The 16,919-nt window shown below is 46.5% G+C and overlaps 2 protein-coding genes and 1 pseudogene across 2 annotated transcripts in view; 2 read left to right on the top strand and 1 right to left on the bottom strand.

The window, feature by feature from the left end:
• Positions 1 to 11,056, top strand: part of LOC129838623 (uncharacterized) — a 12,515-nt gene extending 1,459 nt beyond the window's left edge. The window contains exons 2-5 of the mRNA XM_055905726.1: positions 7,656 to 7,847; positions 8,137 to 8,293; positions 8,827 to 9,009; positions 9,158 to 11,056. Of these exons, the coding sequence (XP_055761701.1) occupies positions 7,656 to 7,847; positions 8,137 to 8,293; positions 8,827 to 9,009; positions 9,158 to 9,425 (800 nt within the window). The 3' untranslated portion in view covers positions 9,426 to 11,056. The remainder of the gene's footprint in view (positions 1 to 7,655; positions 7,848 to 8,136; positions 8,294 to 8,826; positions 9,010 to 9,157) is intronic.
• A 380-nt stretch (positions 11,057 to 11,436) lies between these two features.
• LOC129838724 (mucin-2-like) lies at positions 11,437 to 12,110 on the bottom strand (annotated as a pseudogene).
• A 3,577-nt stretch (positions 12,111 to 15,687) lies between these two features.
• The window catches only part of c39h12orf56 (chromosome 39 C12orf56 homolog), a 31,625-nt gene continuing 30,393 nt past the window's right edge, over positions 15,688 to 16,919 (top strand). The window contains exon 1 of the mRNA XM_055905048.1: positions 15,688 to 16,274. Within this exon, the coding sequence (XP_055761023.1) occupies positions 16,017 to 16,274 (258 nt within the window). The 5' untranslated portion in view covers positions 15,688 to 16,016. The remainder of the gene's footprint in view (positions 16,275 to 16,919) is intronic.

Raw genomic sequence — 16,919 nt, 5'->3', positions numbered from 1 at the left:
ACAGAAATGGACACACACTAACCACAACGATGCAAATCTCCTTAAAGGTTTAAAAAATGCACAGTTGGTTTCATAACAGCGGCTTTCTCTCTCACTCTCCCCGTGGGAATACATATTTAATATTAGATCCCGCTGGTCAACAGCACACTTCCCATCAGCCCTCTGTTCTCTATGCCTCTTCTCTTTCTGGGTCGAATCCTGAGCATACCCGGCCAACAAAGAAATAGACAAACTAGAATGGCCACCCAAATCACACCCTGACCTAACCAAATAGAGAAATAAAAAGGCTCTCTAAGGTCAGGGCATGACAACATGTATATTTAGTTTATTTTGCAGACGCTCTTATCACACCATAGTACCATCAGACTTATGATACCAATGCAGGGTGCAGTGGTGTAAAGTACTTTTAAGTACAAATACTTTAAAGAACTACTTAAGTAGTTGTTTGGGGTATCTGTACTTTACTATTTATATTTTTGGCAACTTTTTACTTTTTTTTTTACGACATTCCTAAAGAAAATAATTTACTTTTTACTCCATACATTTTCCCTGACACCCAAAAGTACTCGTTACATTTTGAATGCTCAGCAGGACAGGAAAATGGTCACTCACTTATCAAGAGAACATCCCTGGTCATCCCTACTGTCTCTGATCTGGTATATTCGCTAAACACACATGCTTCGTTTGTAAATGATGTCTGAATGCTGGAGTGTGCCCCTGGCTATGCGTAAAGATAATGATACCATCTGTTTTGCGTAATATGTCACGATCGTGTGGAGGATTGACGGACCAAAACGCAGCATTTGGAAAATAAGCCATCTTCTTTTATTTTAAAGACGACGAAGAATAAACACGAAACACTTAATACAAACTAACAAAACAACAAACGATCGTGAAGCTAATAAACGATGTGCACACACACACAGGCTACAAACGTTCTGACATAGACAACTACTCACAACCAATGAGAGCCTATGGCTACCCTAAATAAGGCTCCCAATCAGAGACAACCGAAATCAGCTGTCTCTAATTGGGAACTCATTCAGGTAACCATAGACTCTCCTAGACAACTAAACATACATAGACAACACTAGACACATGTACTCCACACAAACCCATATACTATACCCAACAACCCCTTTACCATAAAAAACACCCAAAACCAACAAAACACAAACATTCCCCATGTCACACCCTGACCTAACTAAAATAATAAAGAAAACAAAGAATACTAAGGCCAGGGCGTGACATAATATAAGACATTTGCAATGATTTACTTTTACTTTGATACTTTAGTATATTTTAGCAATTACATTTACTTTCGATACTGAAGTATATTTCAAACCAAATACTCAAGTAGTGTTTCACTTTTACTTGAGTCAATTTCTATGAAGGTATCTACGTATGACAATTGGGTACTTTTCCCACCACTGGCAGGGTGAAAAGGGGCAAAAAAAATTTAAACCACTTAAATGTTTCTTATCGAAAAGTATTTTGAAAATACAAATTACAGCTCTCGGAACTATCTTGTCTCAAAATACTGTACATTAGAGTGTAATTCAGCTCAGAGGGTTAATGGACAGAGAGTTAATGGAACTGACTCTCTGGTCCATGTCCCACAGCTGAAACAATGCAGACATTCTAACTGGGGAGATATAGCTGCTGTCAGTCTGTCCAGCAGTCTCCGCTGGCACACAACCAGTCCTCATATTACTGGTCACTGCATGGTCAGAAGACCCAAGCTATGTTTAACCAATACGTCCAGCCTCACAAGGCACAGGTCCAGCCCTTAACAGAGAGAGAGAGGGATAGGTGGCGTGAGGAAGGGAGAAAGAAAAGACAAACAAAGTTCTCGAGATAAAGTTACCGCCGGTTATGGTTAGAGGGAAAGGTTAGAGGGAAATTGCAGCACCCGGAACACCATATCTCCTCTCATCCCTCAATTCGTTCTTAAAAGAAACCGAGAGAGAGAGTGAGAATGAGACACACCAGTGGTCCTACACACCTGACTCAAATCATCAAAGCCTTTTGACGAGTTGATCATTTGAATCAGCTGTGTAGTGCTAGGGCAAAAAATAAATAAAATGTGCCCCCCTTTGGGTCCCCAGGACCAGGATTGAGAAGCAGTGAGATACACACGTCAAGGGCTCTCATCTAGAACTCAGCGAGGTCTCCGAGAAATAGAGAGTTCTACAGTGAAGGAGGGCAGCACCTTGTTTTCACTCCTCCCTGCCTCACCCCTCTCACGCTACAGGGCGTGTTAAGGGGAGTCGATCGTTGGCCGTGTCAGAGAGTAACGGAGAGCGAGACCACGGGAACAGACTGCTGCTACCTCACCCTCTGATGGAGAGAGGGATGAGATGGATGAGAGAGCGAGAGAATGAGAGAGGACAGTCAACCTATGACGTTGGTCAGTGTGGGAGTTGGAAGGTTTACTACAGGGAGGTATCCCTGACAGACAGAGAGAGAAATAGGATAGATAGAGGGGGTGAGAAAAGGAGAGAGAGAATACAAACATAAGAGGGCAGTTTGTTTAGCAAAAGGTTGACTGTCTGAAACAAAAGACAGTAGAACACCAGGCTGGTCAGGTGGTTTAGCCTCCATCGCCGCATGTATTAGGTCAATAGGGGTTACTCAGCTTCAGGGTTGCTAACCCACATGAAAAATCATTACAGTTTACGACAGAATACTACAGTACTTACACTGTAGTATCCCTCGATCATGTGCAATACTTACTACAGAATGTTGTAGTATTCTGTAGAATACTAGAGTAAATACTGCAGTATTATCCACAAAACAAACATCACAACACAGAAATAACATAACATTGCAACTCAGTATCAGTACTGCTCTCTGCTGGATCGCTTGTTTATTGGTTCATTGGTTCATTGGGATCCCCATTCGCTTTTGCCAAAGCAGCACGCTACAGTAATGTCTGCAAAAACACTACAGTAAAAACTTCAGTATACTACAGTCTGCAAAAACACGACAGTAAATACTACAGTCTGCAAAAACACTACAGTAAATACTACAGTATACTACAGTCTGCAAAAACACGACAGTAAATACTACAGTCTGCAAAAACACTACAGTAAATACTACAGTATACTACAGTCTGCAAAAACACGACAGTAAATACTACAGTCTGCAAAAACACTACAGTAAATACTACAGTATACTACAGTCTGCAAAAACACGACAGTAAATACTACAGTATACTACAGTCTGCAAAAACACGACAGTAAATACTACAGTCTGCAAAAACACGACAGTAAATACTACAGTATACTACAGTCTGCAAAAACACGACAGTAAATACTACAGTATACTACAGTCTGCAAAAACACGACAGTAAATACTACAGTCTGCAAAAACACTACAGTAAATACTACAGTATACTACAGTCTGCAAAAACACGACAGTAAATACTACAGTATACTACAGTCTGCAAAAACACGACAGTAAATACTACAGTCTGCAAAAACACTACAGTAAATACTACAGTATACTACAGTCTGCAAAAACACGACAGTAAATACTACAGTATACTACAGTCTGCAAAAACACGACAGTAAATACTACAGTATACTACAGTCTGCAAAAACACTACAGTAAATACTACAGTATACTACAGTCTGCAAAAAAACACTACAGTAAATACTACAGTATACTACAGTCTGCAAAAACACTACAGTAAATACTACAGTATACTACAGTCTGCAAAAACACGACAGTAAATACTACAGTATACTACAGTCTGCAAAAACATAACAGTAAATACTACAGTATACTACAGTCTGCAAAAACACTACAGTAAATACTACAGTATACTACAGTCTGCAAAAAAACACTACAGTAAATACCATAGTATGTATACCATGGTATAGTATAGTTATTATTTATGCTGGAAATCCCGGTAACTTTCCCCAAAATCCAGAAATCCTGTTTGAAGGATTCCTGGATTTACCGCTTATTCCCCTCTGTTTAGGGAATCTTCCGACCGCGATTTCTGGAAAATCTGGGAATTTGGGGAAAGTTCCTGCAAGTTTTCAACCCTAATTCAGATGGAGGGATGATGCAATGTTAGAGAAGTGATCATATCTAGATCACAGAGGTTGTCGTGGCCTCTGGGATGTGTAATACGCCAGGTGGCCCAGCAGCCTTCTCTGCCTTGCTGCAGGGCAACACAGTCATGGTCAGTAGTGAAGCAGCTCTGAGCGAAGAGTGAGTGAGTGAGTGTGTGTGCGCGCGTGTGTGTGTGAGGGAGAATGTGAGTGTTTTTGTGTGTGCATGAATCTTTAATGGTGGGCCTAATCTTTATTTAATCAGGCACTATTCTGAGCACCTATCGGTCAGGACCCTGAGGCGTAGAAAGAGAGAGGGAGAGAGGGAACATCAAGAAGAGAGAAGAAAGGGCCAGTTGTTATGTTGTGAGAGTCAGGTTGCCAGGTTGGCTGCTGGCAGCCCACAGTATTGCCATGCCAGCTAAGCCCTGTGAATGGCGGCCCACTGGAGATAAGCTGGTCAGAATGAGACAGACCCAACATTCACCCAGCAGCCAAACCCAGCGGTCTAACACGACAATAGACATACTCTAATGGCAGTTCAAAGTCCACTCCACAAGATATTAAAGTGGAAGGGGTATTTTCTGAGCTGCGCAGGGAACATCCCAATAGCACATTGATCTGTAGGTCCACTAATATAGACTTTAGCTCAGTTGGCTAACACAATCTTGAGTTGTGCAGACAACCCGGGTTCAATACTGGTCTGTCACGTGTGAGTGTGTGTGTGTTGGGAGGGGAGGCATATGGCTTAGAGGCTGCATTCCTGATTAAACTCTATGATGACTCAGGTCTAAGCTTGGCTGGTGTGTATGTGCGTGTGTGTGTGTGTGTGTGTGTGTGTGTGTGTGTGTGTGTGTGTGTGTGTGTGTGTGTGTGTGTGTGTGTGTGTGTGTGTGTGTGTGTGCGTGTGCGTGTGTGTGTGTCTGTGTATTTGTGTGTATCAGGGCATGAATATATGCAAGCAAATGCTGCATGGTGATGCAGATTCAGTCCTATGTTGGACTCAGTAGGGAAAATGAACTGGCGTGGACCCTCTGCACGCGGGTCTGTCATATTGTTATTCACATGTTTGTATGTGTGCCTGTCTTGGCTTTTATACAGTGTGTGTGTGTGTGTGTGTGTGTGTGTGTGTGTGTGCGTGTGTGCGTGTGTGCGTGTGTGCGCGTGTGCGCGTGTGCGTGTGGTGTGTGTGTGTGTGTGTGTGTGCGTGTGTTTGGGAAAAGAGAGAGAGAGAGAGAGTAAAGCCCTAGTGCAGTAGTATCAACATCCTTCATCCCCTCGTGGCTAGCTAGCTCTCTCTCTCGCTCTCTCTCTTAGCCCCCCTCTCTCTCTGCACCGCTGTAGAACAAAAAATCCTCCCATCTGTCATATCTAATCAGCAGACAGCAGCCTGCGTGCTTTCAGGGTCTTAGACCACTAATAACCTCACAACACAGAAATAACATTACAACTCAGCATCAGTACTGCTCTCTGCTGGATCCATTGTTTATTGGTTCATTCGGATCCCCATTAGCTTTTGCCGAAACAGCAACTATTTTTCACTAAAAAAACATAAAACATGATGTCGTGTTTCTAGTACGGTTAAATGAGATGACCTGCTATTTTCCAATCGATTACTTAAAGTTTCATTATTTGATTAAATTAATCAGGCAATAACTAACTCATTAGGAGTCCCAGGCACCGCGGAAGCATTAGTTTATGTAGAGCGGCTATCTCCCGAATCCACTCTTAAAGATCTGAAGATCTTTTGTGTCAATAGCAGTCAATCATGAATTATCCTTTACCTTCTATCAGTCTCATCTGAATGTCGTACAAATCTTGGTCGTGTGCACGAACCCTAGCATAAATTATGAATCAGCGATATACAAATTGGCTTAATTATTTATTTACTAACTAACTAAATAATCATAATCACAGAAATACATAACAAACAGTAGATATTGGTTACTAACAATGATAGAAAAGTCCCTAGTGGGCTAAGCCGATATGACAGCTTGATAGACAAAGGAAAGGGACTGGCACGTGCACTCTAGCCAACAACTTGCAGATACAGTGCAGGTATAGCCTGCTACATGATGAGATTATTATGGACAGAAGAGCGAGATTATTTGTATTTGTCAAACGGCAGCCAATCATCTATGATCGTGTCACCAGAATAAGACTCTCAATATTTATTGGAAAGGAGCATCATGCTAATCACCTTGCACTTTCACCCCCCTGTGAAGTTCATCGTAACTAATTTCATCTGTAGCCTAATAAATTGCATGCTTCCCCGAGTCGTAGTGGGAGGACCACACAACATATCATCGCGTGACTCCAGGTTTACTTCGATATGATGGGTATTACATCAGTATTTGTTTCCACCGCCATTTCTTGCATAATTAATTGTACCGACACAAAAAGATCCCACCTTGTCTAGCGTATTTTGCTTTGTCGACATTTGGAAAGTTTACCGACAAATTTGCTGTTTCCATCAGGCCTGTCGTGACATTTCTTATCCTACGTACTCTACTTGCATAAAAAGTCTGGATGGAAACCTGGTTACCGATGTACAAGAACAGTCTCACAAATGTAAAATACAATGATATACAAACAATACAGCTAAAGAATAATGTGTGTGTAGATTGTTTGTGTTGGAGTGTGATAGTGTGCCTGTGTGTGTGTGTGTGTGTCATTTCACAGTGCATAATGAGCTGTTGTTTTTTGTTGCTCTATTTTGAGCCAGCTGTAGCTTTGCTAGGTCTTTCTTTGCTGCACTTGACCATGTTACCGGGCAGTAATCAAGAAGGGACAAGACCAGAGCCTGAACAACTACTACAGTTGATTTGTGTCAAAAACACAGAACATCTTTTAATAACAGACATACCTCTCCCCATCTTCACCACAACTTTGTCAATTTGACTTGACCACGATGAATGACCATCCGATGTTATACCTAGGAGTTTAGCTTCCTCAACTTGTTCAATGGTCACACCTTTTATGCACAACTCCTGTGGAGGTTTAGGTCTTAGAGAATGCATTGAACCAAATACAACATTTTTAGTTTTAGATGTATTTAAGACCAGTTTGTTATTAATTACCCATTCTGACACAGACTGTAACACCCTATTTCAATTTTGGGTGGCTTTGGGTGCTGACATGTAGAATGTGGAATCATCCGCATACATAGTCATTCTAGCTTCGTGTAAGACCTGTGTCAAATTATTTGTAAAAATAGAGAAGAGTAATGGCCCAAGGCAACTGCCCTGAGGGACACCGCACTGTACATATCTGATGTTAGAGAAGCTTCCATTAAAGAACACTCTCTGAGTTCTATTGTGTATTTACAGAGAATTACCTCGACCCCCCCCCCCTCCTTGAAACATCTATTTATCTCAATCTCTTTCTCTCTCTCTGCCCTCTTTCTATAAACAGCAAATGACACTGTGTAAAATTTACTCTGAGAGATTTAGATTGAACATCTCTTGAGAGTGTATACCTTATGCTAGATATAAACATCAGTAATAAATGAAAATCGAAATATTCTTAACCCTTCCTCTTGTTCTGCTATTGTAATTCTCATATTCACTCTCTATCTCCCGCTCTCCCCAGGTCTGTTGTGTGTGTCCGTGCTTCCCCCGAGGCGGGGGTCATTCTATGTGGAGCATGGGACAGGGGTGTCGGTGGGTACAGTGCTGGCCTTCTGGTGCAGGGAGGGCTACCAGCTGGTGGGCAGTGATAAGATCTCCTGCAGCGTCTGGGCAGGCAAACCCCAGTGGAGCAACTTCCTGCCAGTCTGTGAGGGTGAGACAACACAGCTGGTCCAATCCCTCGCTAGCCCTTTAGTTCCCAGCCTCTTCTCCTATTCTGTGCCCATTTCACCTAGCTTATACCCTCCTTCCCTAGCTCCCTTCTCCTAGCTGCTACACATTTCTCCTACCCTCTTTTCCTAGCTCCCTACTCCTAGCTCCCACCCCCGCAGTGATCACAGATCTTAAGAAATATATCTGAAGCGACATGATAGGTTAAAGTAATTTGTCAGAGACTCAGTACTGGACTGAGTTGACTTGCCCTTGACCTGCCTTCCCCTCAGCCATGTCGAGGCCAGAGGACCGGGGTCTGCGCGTGGCCGTGTTGGCCTCAGTGGTCAGTGGCATCGTCATCCTGGCTATGTCTCTCTCCTTCATCATCTGCTGCCTGCAGGAACGCACTGGGAAGGACAGGGCCACCGGGAGGGACGGCAGGAGCAGGTACACACAAACACACCCACACAAATTCATAGGCGCAAGCAAGCAGACACACACACACACACATTTGAAATGCTTTATTTGAATCCACAAATCACATTACAGTCGAGAAGGATTCAAACATTTCATAGGTCATGGATATGTCGACACTTGTGGATACGGAAAGCACCTTCTTATCCGTACAATAAGGCTGCCCATGACCACTGACAAAGAGCAGTACCTCGTAGGATGCTTTGCCTTTGTGCGATGCAGGCCTGCAATCTGAATGCATGTACCGTCAACCTGGCCGAGACTCACAAGTATCAGCACTATAAGTTTGCACTGATAACCAAGGCTGTTCAGGCGTGACACGAGGGTCTGGTATTTAAGCAACTTGGCAGAAAATGCCTGCTCCATGTAGGAGTCCATGAGCACCTCCCTCTGGCCTCCCCCCACAACACACACACACACACACACACACACACACACTCCGAACCTTCACCGGAAAGAGGAGACGGGTGATATTGATGGAGATGATGATAACCACCTCTCTCCAGGCGTAGAGACACGCAGTCTTCTCGGCGTAGTGAGTGCTGGCTGGAGAGAGAGGAGGAGAACTGGGGCACGTTCCCCCCTCCTAAGATCTTCCACCTGTCCCAGCGGCTGGACCTCCGGCTGGCTGCAGAGAGCCCTGTCTACCTGGGGGGCATGGCCGGCTTCGACAACCGTGGATACCAGAGGTGAGAACCTGAGGTCTACTGTAGGAACCTAAACGTGTTGTAAATATCAATTGAAACCTGCTACAGTATGCACCTTTTAATGGACACCTAATATATTGGTTTGTTTCCACTGATTCGAAGGTCTCTCTCTCTCCCTCTCTCTCTCTAGGAGTCAGGAGAGCCTACTGAAGGCCCCGCTTCCCGGTCTGTTCCGGGCGGAGAGTCAGATCATCTACCCCCACGTGGTGCTCCAGAGAGTCCCCACCCCCACCGCCCCAACTGCCCCTGTCTACCTCCACAACATGCCCTCCAACTCTGCCTCCAACTCCGGGTGTGCTCCCTCACAGCCACACCACATGCCCCCATATCCTACCCCGCAGTATCCTATCCACAACTCCACCCCCCAGCGAGCTCCATGGCAAATGCAGCCCCATTGAACTGTCACTGTCCCCTCGCTCTCTCCCTCTCTGGAGGTCAAGTGTCAATGAGGAAGGATCAAATAACACACTATTCCCTAAGAAGTGCGCTACGTTTGAGCAGAGCCCCATGTAGCTAACCTTATACAGGTTTTGGTCAAAAGTAATGTACTACATCGGGACTAAGGTGTTATTTGTGATTTGAGAACAGCCTGTCAGCGAGATGCTTCTACTACTGCAAGGATGGCTGGATGGGACACGTCTTACTGTATATACTGTATGATATGGACCGACAGACAGAGAGACCAGAGGGTCTTTTCCAGCACTTCCTGACTCCTCGCCTCTTCTCTCACTGAGGAAGCCCTGTCTACTGTTCCTAGTGTATCTCTACACGGCAGAGGAGGTTTTTCCTATCTCTACCATTCTCTCTGTGTCTCCTGTCAAGGCTTTTGTACATTTTGTGGTGTCCTCCATTTTCACAAGAGCTTACTTCCTATTAGTCTTCTGATTGGTCAAAGTCACCCTCAGACCGGGCCTATCAGGACACATCCACTTGTTGATGTCACTGACTGAAGACGTGTGAGATGTTGTTTGGCGGTGGTCACCAAGTCTCGCCACCGACCAAAGAAGAGAATGGACTTAGCTTAGAGGAAGGTGGATACAGAAATCATCCCCAATACCATGTATGGGTGTGTAACATATTATTCTTAAAATGTCATGAATAGTCAAAATCATGTTTTTCATGAAATTGGATGATTTTTGGATGAAAGTATGATGACCAAAGTATGAAAAATGACTGTTTCGTCTACATTAATAAAGTTTGGATTCTTGGATTCAGGAAGCGGGATTATTAAGAGGATAGGGTGCCATCACCCTAACTCTCTCATTTTAACACACCAATGGTAACATGATATTCTCTTACCTAATTTAAAAATAAGTACCGCCTTGTAACCAGCATCGGAGAAAGCGTGTTTGCAGAGGGGCGTGGTTTATATAGCTAGATAGCTACTCTACTGGTGTTAGCTAGTCACTGGCTAGCTAGGTCTTTAGCCAGCGTGGATCTAAAGGGGGGACAGGTCGTTCAGAACTCTGACACAGTTGTCATGCCAACACATCCGTCAGGGCTGCTGTGAAACGCAGTACCAGAAACATGGCAAACGGGAGATGTATAAAACAAATATGTATATCATTGATGCAATTTCAATGTTGTTTGAGTAGCTTTGTGTATCACTTCCTGGTAGTTAGCCATGAAAGAAAAAGTAATTTTCCACCATTTTTAGCATTTCTATCCCAAAATAATATAATGGGTGATATTTCTGTCACTCAAAAGGCTATTTTACATGGGAATCAGAATGACTGTTCAGGATATTTAATGATATGAGAAGGCATTTCAGCAAAGTTCACCCATTATTTTCCCCCATTTGTTCTAAAGCTTTGGACTAAAACTTTGGAGAGCTCCTTACCTGTTGTTGAAGTCTTTGTCGTGCGTTTTTCTACGGTGATAGGAGACCTGGAACAGTCACACCAACTAACCTGCACTTTATGGATTTTACTGATGGGCAAGAACCTTGCACTGACTATCCCCGCAATATGTTTGTATGAAAAATGGTTTCTACCTAAAAACTGATTAAAGATATTTTTGTTTAGTTGAATGTAGTGTTCTGGGAGTATTTATGTCTCCACATGACCTTTATTTCCAATGTTCCTTATCCATCAACTGTCATTTCTGCACTCTCCAGCAGGGAGAGACCGTTCACAGCAGATCAGTCCCATAGAAAACACTGACATGCTCTGAACCAACGTTTCACTCTGTCCTGGGGACCCCAAAGTGTGCACCTTTTGGTTTTTACCCTAGCACTACGCACAGCTGATTCATATCATCAAAGCTGGATGAGGAATTGATTCCATGAATCAGCTGTGTAGTGTTAGGCCAAATGTGGATCAAATGTGGACCCCTCCTGTATAGTGATGGGTGAAATGTGAACAGTAGTTATATCCATCAATAGGTGGGGGGGGGGGGGGCGTTCTCGTCCTATCCTACTATCCTCAACTCTTCTACTACTCCAGCTGTCTCAACTACAGTCAACTGAGGAGTCCACGAGGAATTTCCACGTGGACTGGAAAGGATCCGGAAGGACCTCACAGAACATAAGGATGGAGGGTTGAGGATGGAGAGATCAGGATGAAGGGTTGAGGATGGAGGGTTGATGGAGAGATCAGGATGGAGGGTTGAGGATGGAGGGTTGAGGATGGCGGTTGAGGATGAAGGGTTGAGGATGGAGGGTTGAGGATGGAGGGTTGAGGATGGAGAGTTGAGGATGGAGGGTTGAGGATGGCGGTTGAGGATGTAGAGTTGAGGATGGAGGGTTGAGGATGGAGGTTTGAGGATGGAGGTTTGAGGATGGCGGTTGAGGATGGCGGTTGAGGATGGCGGTTGAGGATGGAGAGTTGAGGCTGGAGGTTGAGGATGGAGGGTTGAGGATGGAGGTTGAGGATGGCGGTTGAGGATGGAGGGTTGAGGATGGCGGTTGAGGATGGAGGGTTGAGGATGGAGGTTGAGGATGGCGGTTGAGGATGGAGGGTTGAGGATGGAGGGTTGAGGATGGCGGTTGAGGATGGAGGGTTGAGGATGGAGGTTGAGGATGGCGGTTGAGGATGGAGGGTTGAGGATGGCGGTTGAGGATGGAGGGTTGAGGTTGTCAACATGTGGACTGGTCTTCTAGCCAAACGCTGCTCTGCTGTGGCTGCAGCTGAAGGGAGGGAAGGTTCTGTCTGCATCTAAGGTCTGTCTGTCTACCGTCCCAGTTGCTCTGCTTCACCTGGCACTTAGTTTGGTACTAACTTTTTTCTAGCACTACAGGTTTTGAAGGTTTTACTTGTGACGATCATGCTATGTGCTATTTTTATCCATAGAAATAGATTCTAAATAGATTCTAAATATATTATATTTCTATGCTTTTACCTTTCCCAGATTGATATGCCTGTCGTGCATGGCTCTGTAGTAGGCTATAGATTACTAAATGCTGTACTGTGACTCTCAGGTTCTAGATGACTACTGTGATTGTGTGGTGCTAGTTGACTAACACCTGTGGCTGTCTCAGATTCGGGGTCTGAACCTGGCTCTTCTGGACCTGCTCTACCTGCTCCTGAAGCCCATACCCATGTACACCAACTTCATCAGCCGCCCAGGGCCCCTCTTTTCTCCAGGCGAGGCCATCACCATCCTCAACCTGGTGGGCTGCCCCATCCTCCTGGCCTGCATGTGTGTGGAGAGTTACCATGCTGCAGCCCAACCCGTCCTCTACCTGCATCTGGGGAAGTGGGAGTACCAGCTGGCCGTCTACGGCCTGGTGTGGGCCATTACCCAGAGTCTGGTCGTCCTCACAGGCTTCACGGAACTCGATGACCTCCTCAGCTCGACGCTGCCGTCTCCGTCCTCTTCCTGCTCACGCTGAACTGTCTAGGGAGCATGGTCTGGACGCTATGGAATCCGAGCCCCGCCCAGAGTCAGACCCAGGGGAAGACAACTTTGTCTCTGAAGAGGAGGGCCCTGAAGAATGTGCTAGCTGTCCTGGAGCCCACCGCGGTGGCGTATCTTCCGGTTCTAGTGCTCTAGACGCTCTTTTTCCTCATGGGGTCTACAAAGCTGGAAGTTGTGCAAAAGTTGTGCAATGTTATGAAGATGATGATATGCTTCCCCAGCTTTGGCGGCTACATTGGTCCCCTGTTCTACCTAGCCAGAGCCAGGCAGCTGCAGGTGCGGTGTTTCTGGAGAACAGGGGGGAGGAAGGCAGAGGAGACGGAGGGAGCAGAGTAGGCATTAATTGTGTTCAATCGTAGCGACACATCACTCCTGGGTTCATCCCTGTCATTTTGTTCAGGTAGGTGGTGGTGGTAGTTTTTGAGTCTGCTCCGGTCCGTCAGAGGAAGGAAGGACACACCTGGAAGTCTGCGACCCGTAGCTCAGTGGAGGGACTCCCATGTGATCTGCTCGTGCCAGGCATAGGTTGGTGTCTTTGGTCCTTCCTCCTCACCTCTGCTTCCCTAGCTTTGGCGGCTACATTGGTCCCATGTTCTACCTAGCCAGAGCCAGGCAGCTGCAGGTGGGGTGTTTCTGGAAAAGAGGGGGGCAGAGGAGACGGGGAGAGCAGAGAAGGCAGAGAGAGCAGAGAAGGCAGAGAGCGCAGAGAGGACGGAGAGAGCAGAGAAGGCAGAGAGCGCAGAGAGGACGGTGAGAGCAGAGAGAGCAGAGAGAGCAGACGGGGATACCAGAGAAGACAGAGAGAGCAGAGAAGGCAGAGAGAGCAGACGGAGATACCAGAGAAGACAGAGAGAGCAGAGAAGGCAGAGAGCGCAGAGAGGACGGAGAGAGCAGAGAGAGCAGACGGAGATACCAGAGGAGACGGAGAGAGCAGAGAAGGCAGAGAGCACAGAGAGGACGGAGAGAGCAGAGAGAGCAGAGAGAGCAGATGGAGATACCAGAGAAGACAGACAGAGCAGAGAAGGCAGAGAGCGCAGAGAGGACGGTGAGAGCAGGGAAGGCAGAGAGAGCAGAAAAGGCAGAGAGCGCAGAGAGGACGGAGAGAGCAGAGAGAGCAGACGGAGATACCAGAGAAGACAGAGAGAGCAGAGAAGGCAGAGAGCGCAGAGAGGACGGAGAGAGCAGAGAGAGCAGACGGAGATGCCAGAGAAGACAGAGAGAGCAGAGAAGGCAGAGAGCGCAGAGAGGACGGAGGAAGCAGAGAGAGCAGACGGAGATACCAGAGGAGACGGAGAGAGCACAGAAGGCAGAGAGCACAGAGAGGACGGAGAGAGCAGAGAGAGCAGACGGAGATACCAGAGAAGACAGAAAGACCAGAGAAGGCAGAGAGCGCAGAGAGGACGGAGAGAGCAGAGAGAGCAGACGGAGATACCAGAGAAGACAGAAAGACCAGAGAAGGCAGAGAGCGCAGAGAGGACGGAGAGAGCAGAGAGAGCAGACGGAGATACCAGAGAAGACAGAGAGAGCAGAGAAGGCAGAGAGCGCAGAGAGGACGGAGAGAGCAGAGAGAGCAGAGAGAGCAGACGGAGATACCAGAGAAGACAGAGAGAGCAGAGAAGGCAGAGAGCGCAGAGAGGACGGAGAGAGCAGAGAGAGCAGACGGAGATACCAGAGAAGACAGAGAGAGCAGAGAAGGCAGAGAGCGCAGAGAGGACGGAGAGAGCAGAGAGAGCAGACGGAGATACCAGAGAAGACAGAGAGAGCAGAGAAGGCAGAGAGCGCAGAGAGGACGGAGAGAGCAGAGAGAGCAGACGGAGATACCAGAGAAGACAGAGAGAGCAGAGAAGGCAGAGAGCGCAGAGAGGACGGAGAGAGCAGAGAGAGCAGACGGAGATACCAGAGAAGACAGAGAGAGCAGAGAAGGCAGAGAGCGCAGAGAGGACGGAGAGAGCAGAGAGAGCAGACGGAGATACCAGAGAAGACAGAGAGAGCAGAGAAGGCAGAGAGCGCAGAGAGGACGGAGAGAGCAGAGAGAGCAGACGGAGATACCAGAGAAGACAGAGAGAGCAGAGAAGGCAGAGAGCGCAGAGAGGACGGAGAGAGCAGAGAGAGCAGACGGAGATACCAGAGAAGACAGAGAGAGCAGAGAAGGCAGAGAGCGCAGAGAGGACGGAGAGAGCAGAGAGAGCAGACGGAGATACCAGAGAAGACAGAGAGAGCAGAGAAGGCAGAGAGCGCAGAGAGGACGGAGAGAGCAGAGAGAGCAGACGGAGATACCAGAGAAGACAGAGAGAGCAGAGAAGGCAGAGAGCGCAGAGAGGACGGAGAGAGCAGGGAAGGCAGAGAGAGCAGAGAAGACGACGTGACTAGTAAGTGGTCCCTTAGTGTGGTACAGTTCCAACTGACAGATGGTGGATGAAATGCATTATGTAAATGTTGTATGCTTGTTTTTTCAACTACTATTCGCTACTATGCAAATAAAGTCAAAACGACCCTTTCTCAAATGACATACCTAGTGAATTCTCTTTCTGCCACCTGTTTGTTCACACTGTCCCTCACCCACCATATTTCTCTTCTAGACGAAAACCATCATCTCATCCATTAGGTGGCGCTATATGACCACAATAATCAATTAACTGAAGGAAGGAATCCTAACTTTCGCTCTCAGGTACCTGTAAATGGACTGATGTCAATAGGGGGGCAAGTCCCCTCATGTCCCTCCTCCCTGTGAGGTAACGTTACACCTGAGGGCCGCTGCGGCTACACTGACCTCTAAATACACTAACGTAGGAGCAGCGGTGGCAGGGTGTCAACCAATCAGCGAAGAGCTTTATATATAACCAATGAAGCTTAGAACAACTCAGGTTGGGGAGCGCACGGATGAAGAGCGCAAGGGCGGTACGCACGCGACCAGAGCGTACACTTTCTTAACGATCAAGCCATGGATGTAATATCACCTAGGTTACTTTATCCCGTGGTGTGTAGCATTGCTATCGCAACTCACAGAGAGTGGAAGTCGCTCTAAAATTCGAGTTGAACACAGACCAAGAAAAGCGCGTCTCTTCTCTCCGTTCGTGTTTCTCTGATGCAAGTGGCAGGTGAGCTCCGTTGGTGCCCCGGCTGTACCCAATATGCCCATGGCCATGACGGGCGCGGGAGGCTTGCAGTGCAGGCGCAACAGTAAACTAGACTCATTTCTCAAGAGGAACACCGAGCGCGGGGTGTATGAGCGGATCCGCGCCTATGAACCGTGCGTGGTGGTCTCGGAGAGGGTGAACAAGGTGTTCATGCATGTCGTTCTCAGTGATGAGTGTGTGTATCTGGCTGAGTACCCGCCGCGCACCCTCACAACTGCGGTCGATTTCAGACACATCCGAGACATCGAGCTGGTAAGGACTGCCTAGAGAGTTATGATATGTGTTGGGACATAAATACAATGTTGGAATATTGTGTAATGCAAACATCAAAAACTTTAGTGACGTATATGACTTGCCTTTATGCATAATATCTATTTTTATTGGACAAACAACAAAACCATTCTTGTTTGGTCACACACAAATACGCACACGCGCGCACGCACGCGCACGCACACACACACACACACACACAGGAGTTATTACTGATTATATACTGAACATACTGTATGTCATTTGACCCGTTCTCTAACTCTTTGTTATCTCTCTGTTTGACCTTTGTATAATTAGTGTCTGGTACTGTCTGCCCTCCCTGGCGCCCTGGGCCATTTCTAAGTATAGTGACAGGACGCTTTGCTGCTGATCCTGTCATGTTAAGCCCTATTTAACTGCTTATGGCAGACACAGTGGCTTTGATCGCCTGACCTATTGATAGCCTGGACAGTGGCAAGCATGATAACCATGAACACAGGCTGAGGAGACCCGAAGAGACCTCACTACCACACAGTGTGAGGATGAGATCATATCAGACAGCAATGTAGCCTGAGTGGCAGTCTGCTTTGTGTTATTATTCAAACTCCTTGACACTCATTGGGTGAGTTCATTTCGCATTGCCCTGTG

This window comes from Salvelinus fontinalis, chromosome 39 (genome assembly GCF_029448725.1).
Source record: "Salvelinus fontinalis isolate EN_2023a chromosome 39, ASM2944872v1, whole genome shotgun sequence".
In the NCBI taxonomy this organism is placed as follows: Eukaryota; Metazoa; Chordata; class Actinopteri; order Salmoniformes; family Salmonidae; genus Salvelinus; species Salvelinus fontinalis.
The sequence above is the reverse complement of the archived record's forward strand: the minus strand, read 5'-3'. Positions and strand labels throughout refer to the sequence as shown.